We start from the raw sequence: 17,094 nt of genomic DNA on the forward strand, positions 1-17,094 counted from the left end.
AATTTATTGAAAAGGTTGTCTTTATCTATTTATTTATTCAAGACAATGAAAAAACCCCATCTGACAGGTCACCATAAGGTCATCTGAAATTTCAGAAACAAAAGAAAGCTCCAGTAAAATTCATGCCCTCTGATCTAACATCTTCAGTTGTCTCTTCCTTTCCTCCTGACTTTTATGATGCCCTCGTCATTCCGGCGCAATTAACCCGGCCTTTCTCTCTGTCTGTGCTACACCGGTGTCACTCACCCTCTTAACCTTGTTGATTTTGCAGAGGAATGCACTTAAACCACTCGTAAAACATGACATCTGAGAATGAATGACTCCATCTGGTTTCTTTTTTCCACCTCTCTGTCTGTCAAAAGGTGTGCGTTTCCTCTTGAATCAAACGATGAAGCCCCACCGCCTCTATCTGATGATTATCTATCTGAATTCCTTTAGCTGATTACATGGCATGTCAAAGAACCTTTCAAATAAGCAAACAAGTCCCTCTTAAGTGCTGCACGCATGCTAGCTGGAGTAGGTTTTTGTACAATATAGGGATTTAGTCTTTTTCTGTCAAACAACATATAGACCATGAAAACCTTTTCTATTTATTGCTATTGGACATGGAGGAGACTATGCCATCTTTATTAGACATACAGACAGGGCCGTGTCCACCATAGACACGCCCACCCCCCCCCACCAACCCCAGCCCAGTTAGCCCAGTTGTTGTGTGGTGGGGTAATTAAAAAAATGAGGCAGCCAGGAGAGGGGCAGAGGCTTAGTCCCACATTAAAAGCAGAATCAATGGGCCACTCCACATGTATGTAAAACCAGTGACCGCATGAGAGATCACAGCAGTGTAAAACAACAGTGGTAAGATGGAGTTCATGCTGACTACCGCTGCTAATGAGAGATACTTTGCATAAGGTTTACCGCTCCTGTTTATAAATGAGGCTGGGTAAATGTGCTATTAAATTCTATAGGCACAAAAAATGACCTACATTGTAGCCACTATCGTGGCTCTCAGGAAATCTCAACCCTTATTGTTCAATTATGGCATTCTGCTGTCAATTATTATTATTATTTTAATGACTCCTATACTGTATATTTAACCGAATGAATCAATGGTGACTGAACATTCTTCCTAACTTTATTCAGAGACATCCATTGAGTTTTACTGAATAAAATATAGTTGAGAAAACAGTGGGTGATTCTTATGAAACCTGTCAAGAAAATGTCCAGGTTTTTGTTTTTTTATCATAATAAAATTTAATTCAAAATAAAACAATTATATTTAGCATAAAGAAAATGAGGCCTAATTGTTTTCATGTCAGTTTCACACATTATACCCCCCAATTATCATTACCGCAATGTGAAAAATAAAAAATAAATAAAAATCTGTATTTAAATTGTAAAGTATTTATACATCATAGTACTTCTTTGGTACTGCCTTTCGTTTTCACCAATATTAATTTTTAAATTCATTGTACAGCAGCATCTTTCTTAATACAGTAAAACAATGATTGTTACAGTAATGACAATCATTATTGAAAACAATAGGAACTGTAAAAAGTAAAACATCCAGACACATTATCTGAATGAGAATTGGGGGGTAAAATATGCTCAAGTGTCCTGATAATAATGTCATAATGCAAAAAAGTCCCAATGGTCCTAAATGCAGACTTAATTTTCTTTTTGCCAAATCAAATTTTATTTGTGTTTATTTGGGGTTAAATTTGACCAGGACATTTACTAGAATCACCCCAGTATTCATATTTGTAATACTTTCGTTGTGAGCACGCAATCCATCCTCAACCTGCAGCTGTGACTGGACCCTACACATTCAACACATCAAACAATCCAGTCTCCAGAGGTGCAATACACATGTCTGCTTGGAACCTTTCAAGCCATTTCTACTCAGTGACAAAGCCACCAGTGACTAATGTAAACCAGCACTGATGATCGCTGCCTGAAAATGTCAGGTCAACCGGACTTGGAGGTATTCTCCTTTAAGACCCGATCCAGTGTCCCTGAAGCTAATCCCTGTGAGATCAATTTTCCGTTTTCAAGGGATAGAAGCTGACGTTTCCTGTGAGTTGGTTCTGGGCTGGATTACAGGCCTTCATGCTTTGGGGGTAGTGGAACAAAAACAGGCTGGCAGTGATTAAGGGGTACAGCAGCAACCTGACGGTACTCTTAATTCACAGTTTTGAGTTCCACTAAAAAACAAACCACCCTCTCCGCGAACCTCCAGTAGAAGCATTTGGTTTAAACCTCTGCTGGCTCTGGGACTGTTAAACTAGTGTTTATGGGTCACGGGTGATGTTTGACATCATGCTGTTGTAATAATTATCTGTGAAAGAGTTGAATAACACACATAAAAATCGCAAGAATATCCTACAACATTTGATCTTGGCATTTAGCAGTATGGAATACAAAAGAGGCATACCTATATAGGAAAGTCACGATCACAAATGAGATCTCCTTAGTTTCTCAATTGTTTCTCCCACAGCAATGACTATGGTGGCATTTTTGTATCGCAGCAGTTCCAAGGTGAAATGTCCACTCTGTTCCACTAAAAGCTCTAATAGATGAGGGTTTTAAGGTTAATGCTCTATCGAGTTTTAAATCAACAAAACCTATCTCCCTACACTAAACTTTAAACCTAAACCTAACCGACAGTGGGCCCATATCTAAAGATTGCAAGCGTTATGCGCAAGGCAATGCCTTAAGTCATAAGTGCAAAGTCAATGGGCATGGCCATGAAGTTTTGGTATTTTCGTACGGTCTTGGTGCAAGTGGGTTTGGCAAAATCACCCGCGCAACACGCAAAAAGCGTGACCAAGTGCCTTTAATAAGAGCACATTAATAAAAAGTTGGTTGTCTAAATGGACTATGCAGTGAATTAGAAGAATTGAAAATTATGTTCTTCTGTCAATTAATTGCATCCTTGATGAATGACGCGCTCCTTTTATACACATGGAAAATGTGATTCTCGTCAGAATTTGGATGTTATGCGCCTTTAAATTAAGTATTTATTATAAATCATTTTCATCTACTGACACACAAATCATGGCTAGTATAAATAGTGATTGTATCGGTGCGCACTTCACTTCTACCGGCTGATTTTGATTTTGAAAAATGTCATTCAGTTATTGAAACATGCAAAAATTAAACCAAAAAAATATATATAGAAAAAAAGTGGTCAAAAAAATCTATTTAAATCCAAGCATTTTACTCTCTCCAACTTGTTCCTCCGGCTCCTGCTTTGCGCCAATTCATTAACATGCAATACACCCACAGTTTGCGTGCCTACCCCCACAGTAGCGCAAAAATTCCCACCAATGCCCATTTGTGCTTTGCGCTGGCACGAAAACTGCACTAAGAAATAGCACTCTCACGAAAATTGGATAAGATGTTGCGCATGGTCGTAGTGCGTTGCACTGCGCTTTGCGCACTCATGAAAATAGAGCACAGAGTCATACAAAGCGAATGTGAGATGAAAAAAAAAATGCAATTGCTGATGCAACTGCATCATTTTGTGGTGCTTTTAAGACACTTCTGGCTCATGTGTTGAATAGTATGCTCTTCAGGACTCGTAGCTTGGTCCTTTGCATCACACGTACAATGCTCTATCAGTTTAGCTAGTGCACAATTTGATCGCACTTGAACAAACTTGCCAATTTAGTTGGGTATGTAATTCAAAAGTTAAAATCTATCACCTACACATCATGCTCCATAGTAAGTGTTTTTGATGTTATTAGACAGCATTGCGTGAGGAACAGGGCGAAAAGTGTTTATGATAATCTGCCGTTTTAGTCATAATTTGTGTGAAAGGAAATTGTTGTGGCGCCTCTAGTGTTCATTTCACCAGGAAAGTGCCACGATAGGTTCAATTAACCACATAAAAATAATTAGCAAAAATGTAGGTACAGTAACTTGATTCTATAAGACCAGGTTGGCTTGAATAGTGAACAAAATGACACTTTTGCCTAAGTCTTCTGACTCCCAAATTTATTTCCTGAGAAAAAGACCCCAGTAATCTCAACAATATCTCAAACTGTACTTTCAATTTGCCAAAATACCAAAGTCTGCAATAAAAAGTCAGAGATTTCAACATGAACTAGAACATTTATCATCAAACTCTTCCAAGACCAAATGATCTGAGCTAAGCTATCCATATAATTTCTCCAGAGGAGTTTGAGAAGAAACATCTGAGACAAAGTTTATACCTGCAGAAAGAAATCAAGCGTAGCGTCAGTTCAGGCAGGTCACGTTAGTCAAGCTTGCAATCAGCTGATGCTCAGCTGATCATGACGTCTACCAATACAATTCAGATGCTTAACAGAGCGGTTCTATTTAAGTCCTCCATTTATTCATTGCCTTAGCTGCCTTTTCATTGCATGGATGCAAGTGGCACTTAACCCCCTCCTCCATCCCCAGCTTATCCTCTTGTATTGTAGCTATTGCATGGATGGGCTGGGAGTTTGCCCAGAACAGAACCATACCGCCAACACCAACAGATTGCTTCAATTGTCTATAAGTGAATAAAAGTATTCATTTCAAGTTTTCAAGTCAAAGTAATAATTTAACGGAAGTGATCCTGACTGAACACTACATTAAATCTTCTGAGCAAACATACATTCTTTATAAGTCTTTAACAGCAAAGTGAGTCCACTGCTTGTTCAAAAGAAGCAGAAACCTCAGAATTCAAAGACCTCCAAAAGCTTATAGTTGAAATACAGCAGCACATCTCTATATCTGTATAAAAAATACCTTTTAACATTTCATTCCTCAAAAAAGAGCAGGTTTTAAAGACTTACCATTGCCTGCTGAAAGACATTCAGCTGTTTAAGGAATGGGAATTAATAATTCATAAAGCACTGGACCAAGTTGTTGAGAATCAAAGCAGTCATCTTATCAACAGCTTTGGCTTTGTCAACAATCCAACATTGTTGTAAGCAGAGGACATAGCTGTCAAGCCACAATCTGTAACACCACAATCTATTATAAATTCTTATTACATGGTTGTCTGGAATACTTGATTCTGATTGGTTGATTGCTGCATTTTGTGGTCAAATATTTGTGTATAAGGACAGCTAAACTGTATACTGACCTACAAAGCCAAAACATAACTACACCAAACTCTGAAACTGAGAACAAATGCTTCAAAGTTTTTTGATTGTCCAGCCAAATGTTGATTCTAAAATAGTTTTCTCTGAATCTGAGCATAGTAGAGCAAAACCCAACCCACTCTCATGACAAGTTATAATAATTAGAATGGTATGGCGAAATGGTATGAAATCGTACAAGTTGGCTTACACAAAAACAAGTTTCTTTTGCTCCCACAAAGAAAATGTATTTACCAACGAACAAATTTCAGAAAAACAGATTTTTCCTAAGTTTAAACCCTAATCTAAACCCCAAACCTAAGCCTAACCATAAAGTCTAACCCCTTACCCAAACTAGGGGTGGGCATTTTGAGTAATTTTGTAGTTGAGTTCTCTAAAATAAAAAAGTGAATAATTGATTACTTGAAATTTATCATTTAAATTCAACCTTAAACCTTTGAACCATTTTTTTTTTTTTTTTTTTTTTTACTCGATTAATCGATTACTTGTGCACATTTCTCACCCAAACCCTAAACCTATCCATGATTTTAATAGGAAAATAACTTTTGTGTACCACGGAAGAAAGAAATTATCGGGTTTGGAACAAGAGGAGGTAAAGTATTACAGGTTATTGACATACATCTGTGATATGTATTTCGTAAATAAATATGGAATGAGTAATGAAATTTGTTCACAGACGATCACATTCTTAAAATACAATGTTGAATAGGACGCTAGCTGAAATTTGATGCCTGTATTGTATCAGTTTACAATTCTGTTTGTTTGATTGGTTGGTCCCTATGGGACTAAAAGTCGTACCTTTTCATCGTACGATATCTTACGATTTCGACATCTCACACAAATTATTACGAGTTATCATGAGACTATGTTGGCCAAAGCCGTCTGATACCTCAAAACTGAAGAGACCTGATTTTGGTCATATAACTCAATTTTTTACTATCTTTTGCCATAGGAGGGCAGTGTAATTGACCGTTGACCCAGGCAATCGATTTCCTACATAGCTACTGTTTGCTAGTTTCAGGTCTCGTATAACTCTGCATATTTTTTTCTCGCATCATAAATTTATTTAACTTAAATCAATATTTCATGTCAATATTCTTTATTTATTTGGTAAGTGGCTCTGTAATAATAAGTGTGATAACGTTTTGTATATTATCCCATGTTCATTTTCAGCTACAAGCCATCTTGAAGCCATCGGAGTGCCATTTACAGTAAGAGTGGCTGCTGATTTCAGCCAACGTCAGCAAACCCTTTCCTGCTTATTTCCATCGGTCTGCGGTGACAAAGTGACCTCTTTATATGATAATACTTTTCCCACCTGAGAGGCATAAAAAGAGCATTAAACGTGAAATATGTATGAATCTCACGCACAAAACATGTTGCTGCCGTGGCAACAGTACTCTGTTGTAAATTGGAACTGTGTGTACGAGGAAATGAAATTAACATCCTTCTGTTCGGCGGGTGTAATCTAAAGACGAACCCCAGGGGACATTCACACCATAGTGAGTCCCACAGAACAAGCTGACTATGAGCTGTACTGGTGTTCCACTATGTTGCATTCCATTTAAAGTCAGATGTGGGATATTCATACTGGAAATATCCAACTTCCGACCTTAAAGGTGTTCCATTGCCTGTCACTTAGAAAGATGATGAATAAGGAAACAAAATTTCAGTGCCGCCGTTATTTTTTTGCAGGTCCCTGCTGAAAGCAAAACAAAAAACATCTTAAATTGGCCTGAACTGGTTTTAGTTGGTCTCCAAGTCTGGTCAGGCTGGTTTGCTGGTTTTAGAGGGTTTTTGAGCACTGGCCGGCTGGTCAGGCTGGACGACCAACTGGTGACCAGCTAAACCAGCTGAACACCAGCTTGGCAAGGCTGGGAGACCAACCAGACCAGCAAAAGACCATTTTACCATGGTTAGACCAGCTAAGACCAGCAAACCAACTTAGGCTAAAAAGGTTTTAGCTGGTCTCCCAGCCTGGTCAGGCTAGTTTGCTGGTTTCAGAGGGTTTTTGAGCACAGGTCAGCTGGTCAAGCTGGACGTCCAGCTGCCAACCAGCTGAACACCAACCTGGAAAGGCCTGGAGACCAGCCTGGCCAGCAAAAGACCATTTTAGTCAGGCTGGGAGACCAGCTTAAACCAGCTAAGACCAGAAAACCTGCTTAGGCTAAACAGGTTTTAGCTGGTCTCCAAGCATGGTTTAGGCTGGTTTTCTGGTTTAAGAGGGTTTTTGAACACTGGCCAGCTGGTCAGGCTGGACGACCAACTGGCGACAAGCTAAACCAGCTGAACCTGGGAGACAAGCCATACCAGCATAAGACAATTTTATCCAGGCTGGTAGACCAGCTAGACCATCTTAAACCAGCTAAGGCCAGCAAACCAGCTTTGACTGGTTTGAGCTTTTTATTTTTTTAGCAGGGGTGCTCGATTATCAAGTCTCCTAACTAGCGAATTGCTGAGGAAAACTGATGTTAAGCAAGGCTAGTATAAGTTCTGCATGTGTACACCACACCTGTCTCTGTAAACGGGTGCTAAACTGGTTTAACTATCATATAATTCCGGAACTTGGTACATTTTTTTACTTAAAAGTGAATGTTTATGACTGTACACATCTCCCTGGGTGCCACCTTGTTCTCATGAAATCATACACATTGCAAGTTGGAAGTGCGACTTCAAATGGAACTCTACTGCACTTTCCCAAGTAGGAAGCTGAAAATTCTAAATTCCCGAATTCCAAATGGAACACAGCAAAATTACGTTCTTGCATTCATAACTGGAAAAATGAGTCCAGGGTGTGTTTAACTTGTACAATAACCTATAGAATCAACAGACCTGATCTACCAATAGACCGTATATCACAATGAGGCTTTACCCTTCAGTTAATGTCACAACACTTCTCACTAATCACCATGTGGGTGATGATTCTGCAGAGAGAAGCCCAAAAAATCAGTCACGTCTCTTTAAATTGCCTCCGGCGAACAGAACAGCCATTAAAAGAGTCTGCTCATGACCACTCTTCTCTCCTGTTATCCCCTCGCCTTCCCATCAGCCCCTCCTCCATCTCATTTTAATGGGCAGCTTCAGGTCACTTGCAGCTGGCAGAACTGCCCATAAAATCTGCAGTCCAACAGCAGGACTGAAACATGAGCCACAGCCAAACCAGATCAATGGTACTCTTTAAAATATGTTCTTTTGCAGTCTCCTTTAGATTACAATAATTGCATAAATAAACACAATGGTTTGTGGCATAAATTAAGACACAGTACATGATGAGGTGATGTGAAAGCCGAAAGTGATGATTTGAAAAGCTAAGGGTTGGTTATTTTTTTTTATTTATTTATTTATTTCTAGAGGAAAAATGGTGCAATTATGGAAATGACGAACATAATAGATACCATATGTTTGTGTTGCTTAAACTGAAAGCATTGAAACTATGTTTACCATCATGTTGTCACTCTAAACACAAGCACAGGAGTCCACTTTTTTAATCAAGGATGTGATCAAATATTCAAGATTGGGGGGACCACTCATAAAACCCATTTTAATTTATCACCATTTTGTATATTAATGATAGAACAATAATAATAGTGCTTCAACAACATCTTTCTGTGTTATCCCTCTAAATCTATATGGGTTTCCAAACACCTTCCCATGATCAGCAACTAATTATATTGCTGCATTACACAGATTAAACTAGCCAAAGCATAGTTTGGCATATAAATATGCCTCATATTCACCCAAATATATATATATATATATATATATATATATATATATATATATATATATATATATATATATATATATATATATATTTTTTTATTTTTTTATAACTATTGTATTAATTTTTAAGCTAGTAGTACAGCACAGAAACTATAACATGGTGTCAAGTACTGTGACTGAATCTTCTAATTACATTGTTAACAGCACAGCGCCCCCTGTTCAGAATGGATCGTTATTGTATTAGCGCAATTCTGCTTTGGTTTCCATAAGACGCAAAGAAAACCACTAACCAATGTTTCTTTTTTTTTTTTTTTTTTTTTTTTTTTTGTCTGTAAACGTACATCTATGTCCTTTACTAATAAAACACTCATGTTTCCAGGTATTATATGCTAAAAGTTACTTTAATGATCACGTGAAAATGTATTTTTACGCACACATGCATTCAATTACGCAGTGCATATTAAGCATATGCACACTCTGTGGTTTTTTTAGTCATTGTGCACTGTAGAATCCACACCTTTAATTTTGGTGCCCTAGATGTCCCTAAGTAAAAAAATATATATATTATGGATAAGTAATAAATGACCTAATGCTCTCCACGAAAGACATCATGGTATGACGTGTTGCGTTTTACAATCTGCTTCACGTTACAGTCTCCGCGAAGCAGAGAAAATAGTTATTTGTCAGCAATTAACTTCACCACCCTCGGCTATGCACGTTATGATCCCAGACTCCTGGTGACGCACTGGAAAAATAGCGATACTGGATCTGCAACATGCTGCAATGCCTTATACAGTAGGATCAGCACTCCACCTCTCATGTGCTGCAATATTTCTGTGTTTTATTCAATCAAACTCTGTTTAATGCAAGAGCTGCTGTGTTTCTTTGTCTTTCTTTCTTTCTTTCTTATTTAAGTTGCAATAGGTTGGATTGTTGATATGGACTCAAGTGCAAAACAACCATATTCACTAGTAGAAAAACAAACAACAATAAATAGCAGTACAAGGCTTATAATAATAGTGCATTGATCATTTAGTAATAATCGGGCCATTTTTTAAATCTTAAGTTTTGGGTTCTATTCACAACGTCCACAATTACGCACTACAACATTGTAGTTCATCGTATATCACAGTTCATCTTGAGTATCTAGAGTCATGTCTATTCGCAAGACACTTTCCCAGGTCAAAAATGGCACTTTTGGTTTCTATTCACCTCTGTCCCTGCATGGAGGTTGCGCGAAATGGTCAAAATTACGCACTGAATCTTTGGAGACCATCATATATCACACCTCAACGTAGATATATAATGCAGTCTGTATTTGCGTGATATTTTACCAGGTCAAAACTTGCAGTTTTGGTTTATGTTCATTCATGTCGTCCCCATGCATGCTGGTTTCGCATAATGGCCAAAATTACGCACTGCGTCCTTGGAGTGCATTATATATCGCATTTAATCATGGATAGTCTATCTGTTGTAGTCTGTATTGGCGTGCTACTTCAAAAATGGCTTTTGGATCATTCTCAAATGCTTAGGAACTGTCAGCCTACCTTGCTAGAATAGGGTCCAGGAATGAGTAGTTTTAATGCCTGTCTCTTCAGCTCCACCAGCCGAGCGTTGCAGTTCTCGCACCAGATTCCCCGTTCAGAACCAGGTGAGCTCCCGCTACCCGAGGCTGGCGAACCAGTGCCGAATCCTGGGGATCCACCCAAGGAACCGGGCGAACCGGTGCTTATCCCCGGCGATATAGTAACAGGTGAGCCGGAAAAGGAGCCCGGGGATGATATTCCTGATCCGGGAGAGGGGGTTCCAGAGGACCCGGGCATGGAGCCAGCACCCTCAGGGACCGGGCGGCTGCCGCTCCTGGACTCCTCGTAAGCCTTTCGGTACCAGGTTTCAGGAGAAAATGATGCCGACTTCGTAGGGGAGGAATCTGTCATCTGCAAGATATGATGTTGAATGAAGAAAAGTGATTGAACCATTCTGCCTTGGGTTACACATGTTTCAAATAAGTTTGCAAAGTGATTTTACAATTTGTTTGCTAAGTATGACATTTAAATAAGTACAGTCTTGCAGTTCTTGCACATGCAAAAACATTTTTTTTTTTTTTTTTTTTTTTTTTTTATGACAATGTGCACATACCAACACAAAAAGTGACTTCTGGTTGTACTGTTAAATTGATGCACCAGTAACAGCTATAATAATCTTACCCCATATTTTCTGCTCCTGGTCCCAGACCTCTCTTTATTCCCTGTTAGAGAGGTCATGATAAATATGACAGGATATGGATAGGTGAAATAACTGTGCTCCTTGTTACATCCAAAAACCAAAGATCTACAATCAATTTCCGGTCAGTTCAACAGCCCTTCTGAAGTCCAGTCTCAATGTCTAGCACTAATCACGAATGTATCCATCTTCCACCTTGGAGTATGTATAACAGGAGCTGGTCCACTTAGAAAGGTCCAACAGTGGAGAAATCCAGTCCTTTCTATGCGCTCTGATATAATGCACCCATTTGCAATGCTTGCGATTTCACAGCATCCCAGCTCAGACGCATTTTCCCATGCGTGCGGACTTGTGCTAAGGCGCAGACTGACAGTAGATCAGACTGCGCTCCTCTCACTCCAGAGGAGCGCGCACATCTGTCTCTGGGTATACTGGCCACGCCTTCTCGCGCCGCTCAGCCAATAGCGTGTCCAGGACTCTTTGAGTGACGTGTGGGTGTGTGTTCTTTTCTGCATGGCACAGGACTTTTAACTTTGGGGTGTTTGAATTAAAAAGACCGATTGGGCTAGATTAGTTACGAGTCTTGTCTTAATTGTGGTTTGAGAGTTTTATTGTTTAAAGATTTTTATGTAATCAATATAATGAGCAACATGTCAAGCGGTTTAGGAGCATAGTATTAAAAACACTCCCAAACAGCACTTGTGTCAAGTCTGTTAAAAAAACAAGATAAAAATAAATATATTATTTGTTTATTTTAAATATGGAATATAGATATCCATAGCAGCGGAATTTCATTTATTGACTGTGTCCAAATGTTGTTTTGCACTGGTAGGGAAATAAACGGTCAGTTTATGGTTTTGGATCATAATTTTTTTTTTTTTTTTTTTACTTTTTTAATTTTTTGTTACTTCAGTTTGTAATTCGTTAGGGAATGTTGTTTTGCATTGGTATGTAGCGCCACCTGCTGCACACAAATGTAACAAATCTCTGCTCTGAACCTATGCAAACTGACAACACATAAATTGAAAAGGGAAAAGTGGGGGGAACAGATTTGTTATGAACCTTTTTTTTTTAAAGTGGGTTCACGTTGACTGATCCAATCACAATGGAGATTAATGTGTTTATAGAATACTTGAGATGTTATGAAATGGCAAATGTGATTTAAATGAACAGAAAATGGTTATTTTGAATGGGCATTATCTTAATGTGTTACTCAAAAAAGCATCTAGCTGTCTCAAAAGTATTTGCCTATGTTAACAAATTTTGTCCCTATATTTACACCATATCACTTAAGCCCCCTTGTGGGCCATTTACCCCGAGTGGGGTTAAAGGCTCCCTCGCCACCTTAAAAAAAAAAAAAAGGAAAGAAAGAAAAAATATTTTTTTTATAAAAATAACCTTGTTATTATTTTTTTTCTCACAAAGTATGTTGCTCCATTAATACTCAATAAAAAGAAATCATATGGTTCAATCTTGATACACTTTGTGATGAGCAAAAAATAAACTTTTCCTTAATGTGTGCCTTTAGCCCCTTTGTACCCTGTTGCCTAAAGTTGGTTAAAATGGTTGGCCAGTTTATATCACCTTTACATTATGATACCTTAAAAAAACTTTGTATTCTTAAGGCATATCCAAAGAGAACAAGTTGAGATGAGCATTGCAGTCTTTTGCCATTTTTTCAATTACAGTATGTACAGTATTCACTGAGAGTGATGTATTTAATTGCTGTATGATGTATGTAGGTAAAACAAACTCAATTAATTAATAAACTTTCTGTCAAATGACTCCTTCAATTAAAAATAGCCTACAACTTACAGGTTTCCTTGAAATATTAGATCTCAATTGTCCATGCCGCCAAGATTTTCTTTTTACATTTCTTAAAAGGATAGTTCACCCACAAATAAAAATTCTGTCATTATTTACTCACCTTCATGCCATTCTAAACACATATGACTTTGGTTCTTCAGTGGAATGCAAGAGGAGAAATTCTGAAGAATGTTGACACTGCTCTTTTCCCATACAATGGAAGTGAAAGGTGAATGAGGCTGTCAGTCCCTAACATTCAGCCTAACATCTCCTTTTGTGTTCATTTGTGTGTACAGTAACATTTAAAAAGTATTTTGATTACTGAAGACATTACTTTGCCTTTTATTGTAGCTTGTGTCATTTAATATTTAGTCTATTCAGTTGGATAATATTTATACATATAAATGATGTGATCTGAGGAGCTTTTGAACAACAACAAACCACTTTCTTATGATTTGTTTCACTCATACAAGCGCTTTCACACTGCTGTTGTGAGTGAAAAGGTGGATATGACATCACTGAGGAACTTTCCCTTCGCAGCTTAATAGATGAGCCACATCGTGTTTTTACAGCTTAACAAAAAACAGTTAGAAACACTTTGACATATGAAACATAAATCCAATAAATACACAATTACATGCCTTGTCAATGTTTTTTAATGCGGTTAGGGTATTTTTACAAGAAATGCTAACCAATGTAGCCTTTAACATCATATAGAAAGCTACAATTAATATATTTTCTGCCTTATTCTATGAACAGAATCCACATACGATCATAAAAGGATGTGGTTGTGTACACTCTGTGGGGTTTTTAAGTTTGAAGCAGTAAAAATAGTTAATCTGGTGTAAATTGTCATGTGAACATTTAGCTTTATGCTAAGCTAAAATGCTATTTCTTGCCTTACCATGCATCTGTTACCAGGCACGATTATATTCTATAATGAATTCTATGAAGAAAATTTTTCTTTTTTTTTTTTCTTTAGTAAGACCTTTGATTTTAGGGGAAAGATGTACTGCAAAAATTTTATTCTTAATGAGAATTTAAATATTGTTTTCCTGTAAAAATATCTTAAAATCCTTAAAAACAAGATACATTTAGTTGAGCAGCAAAACTGCATAAGATATTTAGGCTTTTTTTTTCAGAGAATGTATTTTTACAGTGAAGTGTATTTTATTACTTTATTTAGTTGTTTATAGTCAAAACAAGTGAAAAAATCTGCCAGTGCTGAAGAAGTAATCCAAAGTATGTATATTACATTACTGACCCTGAGTAATCTAACAGAATACGTTACAAATTACATTTTACAGCATGTATTCTGTAATCTGTAACAGAATACTTTTTAAAAGTAACCAACCCTGTCCACAGACGAAAGTAAGCCATACAGGTTTGGGCCATCATGAGGGTGAGTAAATAATGACAGAATTTTCATTTTAAAGTGAACTATCCCTTTAACTATCATGTGTAATTGCATTCTCCAATGGCTATCGTAAGTAATGTGTTCCTCTGATCAGCTCACAGGGGGACGGTCATGTTCACTTCCTCCCCCCCAACACACTCACAGAAGCACTCGTGGAGAAGAACAGGTTAATTAGGAAAAAAATAAACTTGAAGAATATTTCACCCTTTTACATTGACAGCTGCCTTAAAATCTGCTAATGAAATAGAAAAAGAGACACCACGCAATGACTTTATAATGAGGATCTCAGACACACAAAAGGACTTAGAAAACCTGCCTCATTGATAGTGAGAGTGATTCATCTGCAACACACCCTCTCGGTCTTGCACATATGCTCTACTTTTAAGACTTTTTTGTTTGAATTATTCTGAATAAGGTAAAATGCCATACGTTGCTTTTTGACAAGCTATTTAGTAAAAAAGAAACAAAGTATCTGGGGATTTAATGAACACCAGAAATGATCCAGTATACCATGTGTAAAGACTACTTTATTTATAGTTACTGGGATGACCTCCTTTACAGATTGCTTGATCCTGACTCTACTAACATTATACTTTAGGGGTCAGTCACCATGGAGTGTCATCAAAGGTCATCATGCTCACAAAGTCCTTGTAGAAAATGAAATTTCTGTCAAGATCTATGGCTGCAGACAACATTTCCTCCATCTCCTCCTGCGTGAAGGGCTCTCCTTCGGAACGCAAGACAATTTATTTAGAGCTTGCTGACATGAGCAAGTTCAAAAGATGAACTTGACTTATTTGTCAATAAGCATTACAAGTGAACACAACAAGTTTACAATATCATTATCCTGAAATCTTAAAATCCTAAATCGTTATTTCATATACACTGCCTGGCCAAAAAAAGTCACCATTTGGATTTAAATATGCAGATACTTTAGAGCCTATGATTGGATCATTATTGCAGTGATTAATATGTTTCATCTACAACAATTCATTTCTTAAACAACCATGTTGGAAGACATATCCCGTGGTCGTAAAAAGATGTTACTGTGTTTCAGAAGGGGCAAACTACTGGCCTGCACCAAGCAAAGACAAGGAGAGTAAAACTAAGGAGATTGCTGAAATCACTGGAATTGGGTTAAGAACTGTCCAACTTATTATTAAAAACTGTAAGGATAGTGGTGAACCGTGAGCTTCGTGGAAGAAATGTGGTTGGAAAAAAATCCTGAATGATCATGATCGGAGATCACTAAAACGCTTGAAGTCACGTCGTAAAAAATCCACAGTAGAACTCATGGCTATATTTAATAGTGAAATTAAGAGCATTTCCACACACACAATATGACAAGAACTTACAGGATTGGGACTAAGCAGCTGTGTGGCAACAAGAAAGCCACTTGTTAGTGAGGCTAATCGGAAAAAACGACTTCAATTTGCTAGGGAGCATAAAGTGGAGCAATGGAAAAAGGTCATGTGTTCTGATGAGTCCAGATTGACACTATTCCAAAGCGATAGGCGCATCAGTGTAAGAAGGGAAGCACATGAAGCGATGCACCCATCATCCATAGTGCCCACTGTACAAGCCTCAGGAGGCAGCTGACTACCAGAATGTACTGAATGACCAGGTTATCCCATCAATGGGTTTTTTCTTACCTGATGGCATGGGCATATTCCAGGACGAAAATGCCAAGATTAATCAGGCTCAGATTGTGAAAGAGTGGTTCAGGGAGCATGAGGAATCATTTTCACACATGAATTGGCCACCACAGAGTCCTAACCTTAACCCCATTGAAAGTCTTTGGGATGTGCTGGAGAAGACTTTACGGAGTGGTTCGACTCTCCCGTCATCAATACAAGATCTCGGCCAAAAATTAATGCAACTCTGGACGGAAATAAATGTTGTGATGTTGCATAAGTTTGTCGAAACAATTCCACGACAAATGCATGCCGTAATCAAAGCTAAAGGCGGTCCAACGAAATATTGGTGTATGAGACTTTTTTTGGCCAGGCAGTGTAGTTTCACATACCTTCTTGTGTTAAATATTTGGTCAGTTCCTTTGGTTCCAAGTGTCCTTTTTTCTGTTGATCTAAAACCTTAAAAAGAGATAAAAGCACGATTCTATTTTAAATTACTCCCTTGGCCTTTACAGTACTTGATCTCTATATCCCATTTTACCAAATGTATGAAACAAGCGCATAAACAACTGAGAAGATACTTCAAAATTGCAGTCAGATTCACTCTGCAGTCTGTGCCAAGTGTAAACAGATGGTTTCAAACTTACTAAAAAAAATTCTGTAGTATCTATTGAAAAAACAACACAAAGAAATACAAATATATTTAAAGGGTTAGTTCAGCATAAAAAGTAATCCATAGTGGTTTAATCAATGCCTTCTGAAGTGATCCAATTGGTTTTGGGTGAGAACAGACCAAAATGTAACTGCATTATCACTGTACATCTTGACAGCAGTCTCCTTGGCGATCATGATTTTAAGCTCGATTACACTTCCTATAGCACCATCTAGCGCTCTGCGCTGTCTCAATCTGTCTGTCTCTCTGCCTGTCTGTCTGTCTGTCTATATATCTGTCTATCTGTCTCTCTGTCTGCCTGCCTTTCTATCTATCAATTTCAATAAGTCTATCTATCTATCTATCTATCTATCTATCTATCTATCTATCTATCTATCTATCTAGTTCTGTCTGTCTTTCTGCCTGTCTATCTGTCTATATATCTGTCTATCTGTCTGTCTGTCTGTCTGTCTGCCTATCTATCTATCTATCTATCTATCTATCTATCTATCTATCTATCTATCT

General features: G+C 37.8%; 1 protein-coding gene across 1 annotated transcript in view; it reads right to left on the reverse strand.

The window, feature by feature from the left end:
* Positions 1-11,396, reverse strand: part of LOC127455626 (kinesin-like protein KIF26B) — a 136,175-nt gene extending 124,779 nt beyond the window's left edge. The window contains exons 1-2 of the mRNA XM_051723679.1: positions 11,045-11,396; positions 10,385-10,774 (exon numbers count right to left, since the gene is read on the reverse strand). Of these exons, the coding sequence (XP_051579639.1) occupies positions 10,385-10,774; positions 11,045-11,101 (447 nt within the window). The 5' untranslated portion in view covers positions 11,102-11,396. The remainder of the gene's footprint in view (positions 1-10,384; positions 10,775-11,044) is intronic.
* Positions 11,397-17,094: the final 5,698 nt, after the last annotated feature.

The sequence above is a fragment of the Myxocyprinus asiaticus genome, chromosome 17 (genome assembly GCF_019703515.2).
Source record: "Myxocyprinus asiaticus isolate MX2 ecotype Aquarium Trade chromosome 17, UBuf_Myxa_2, whole genome shotgun sequence".
In the NCBI taxonomy this organism is placed as follows: Eukaryota; Metazoa; Chordata; class Actinopteri; order Cypriniformes; family Catostomidae; genus Myxocyprinus; species Myxocyprinus asiaticus.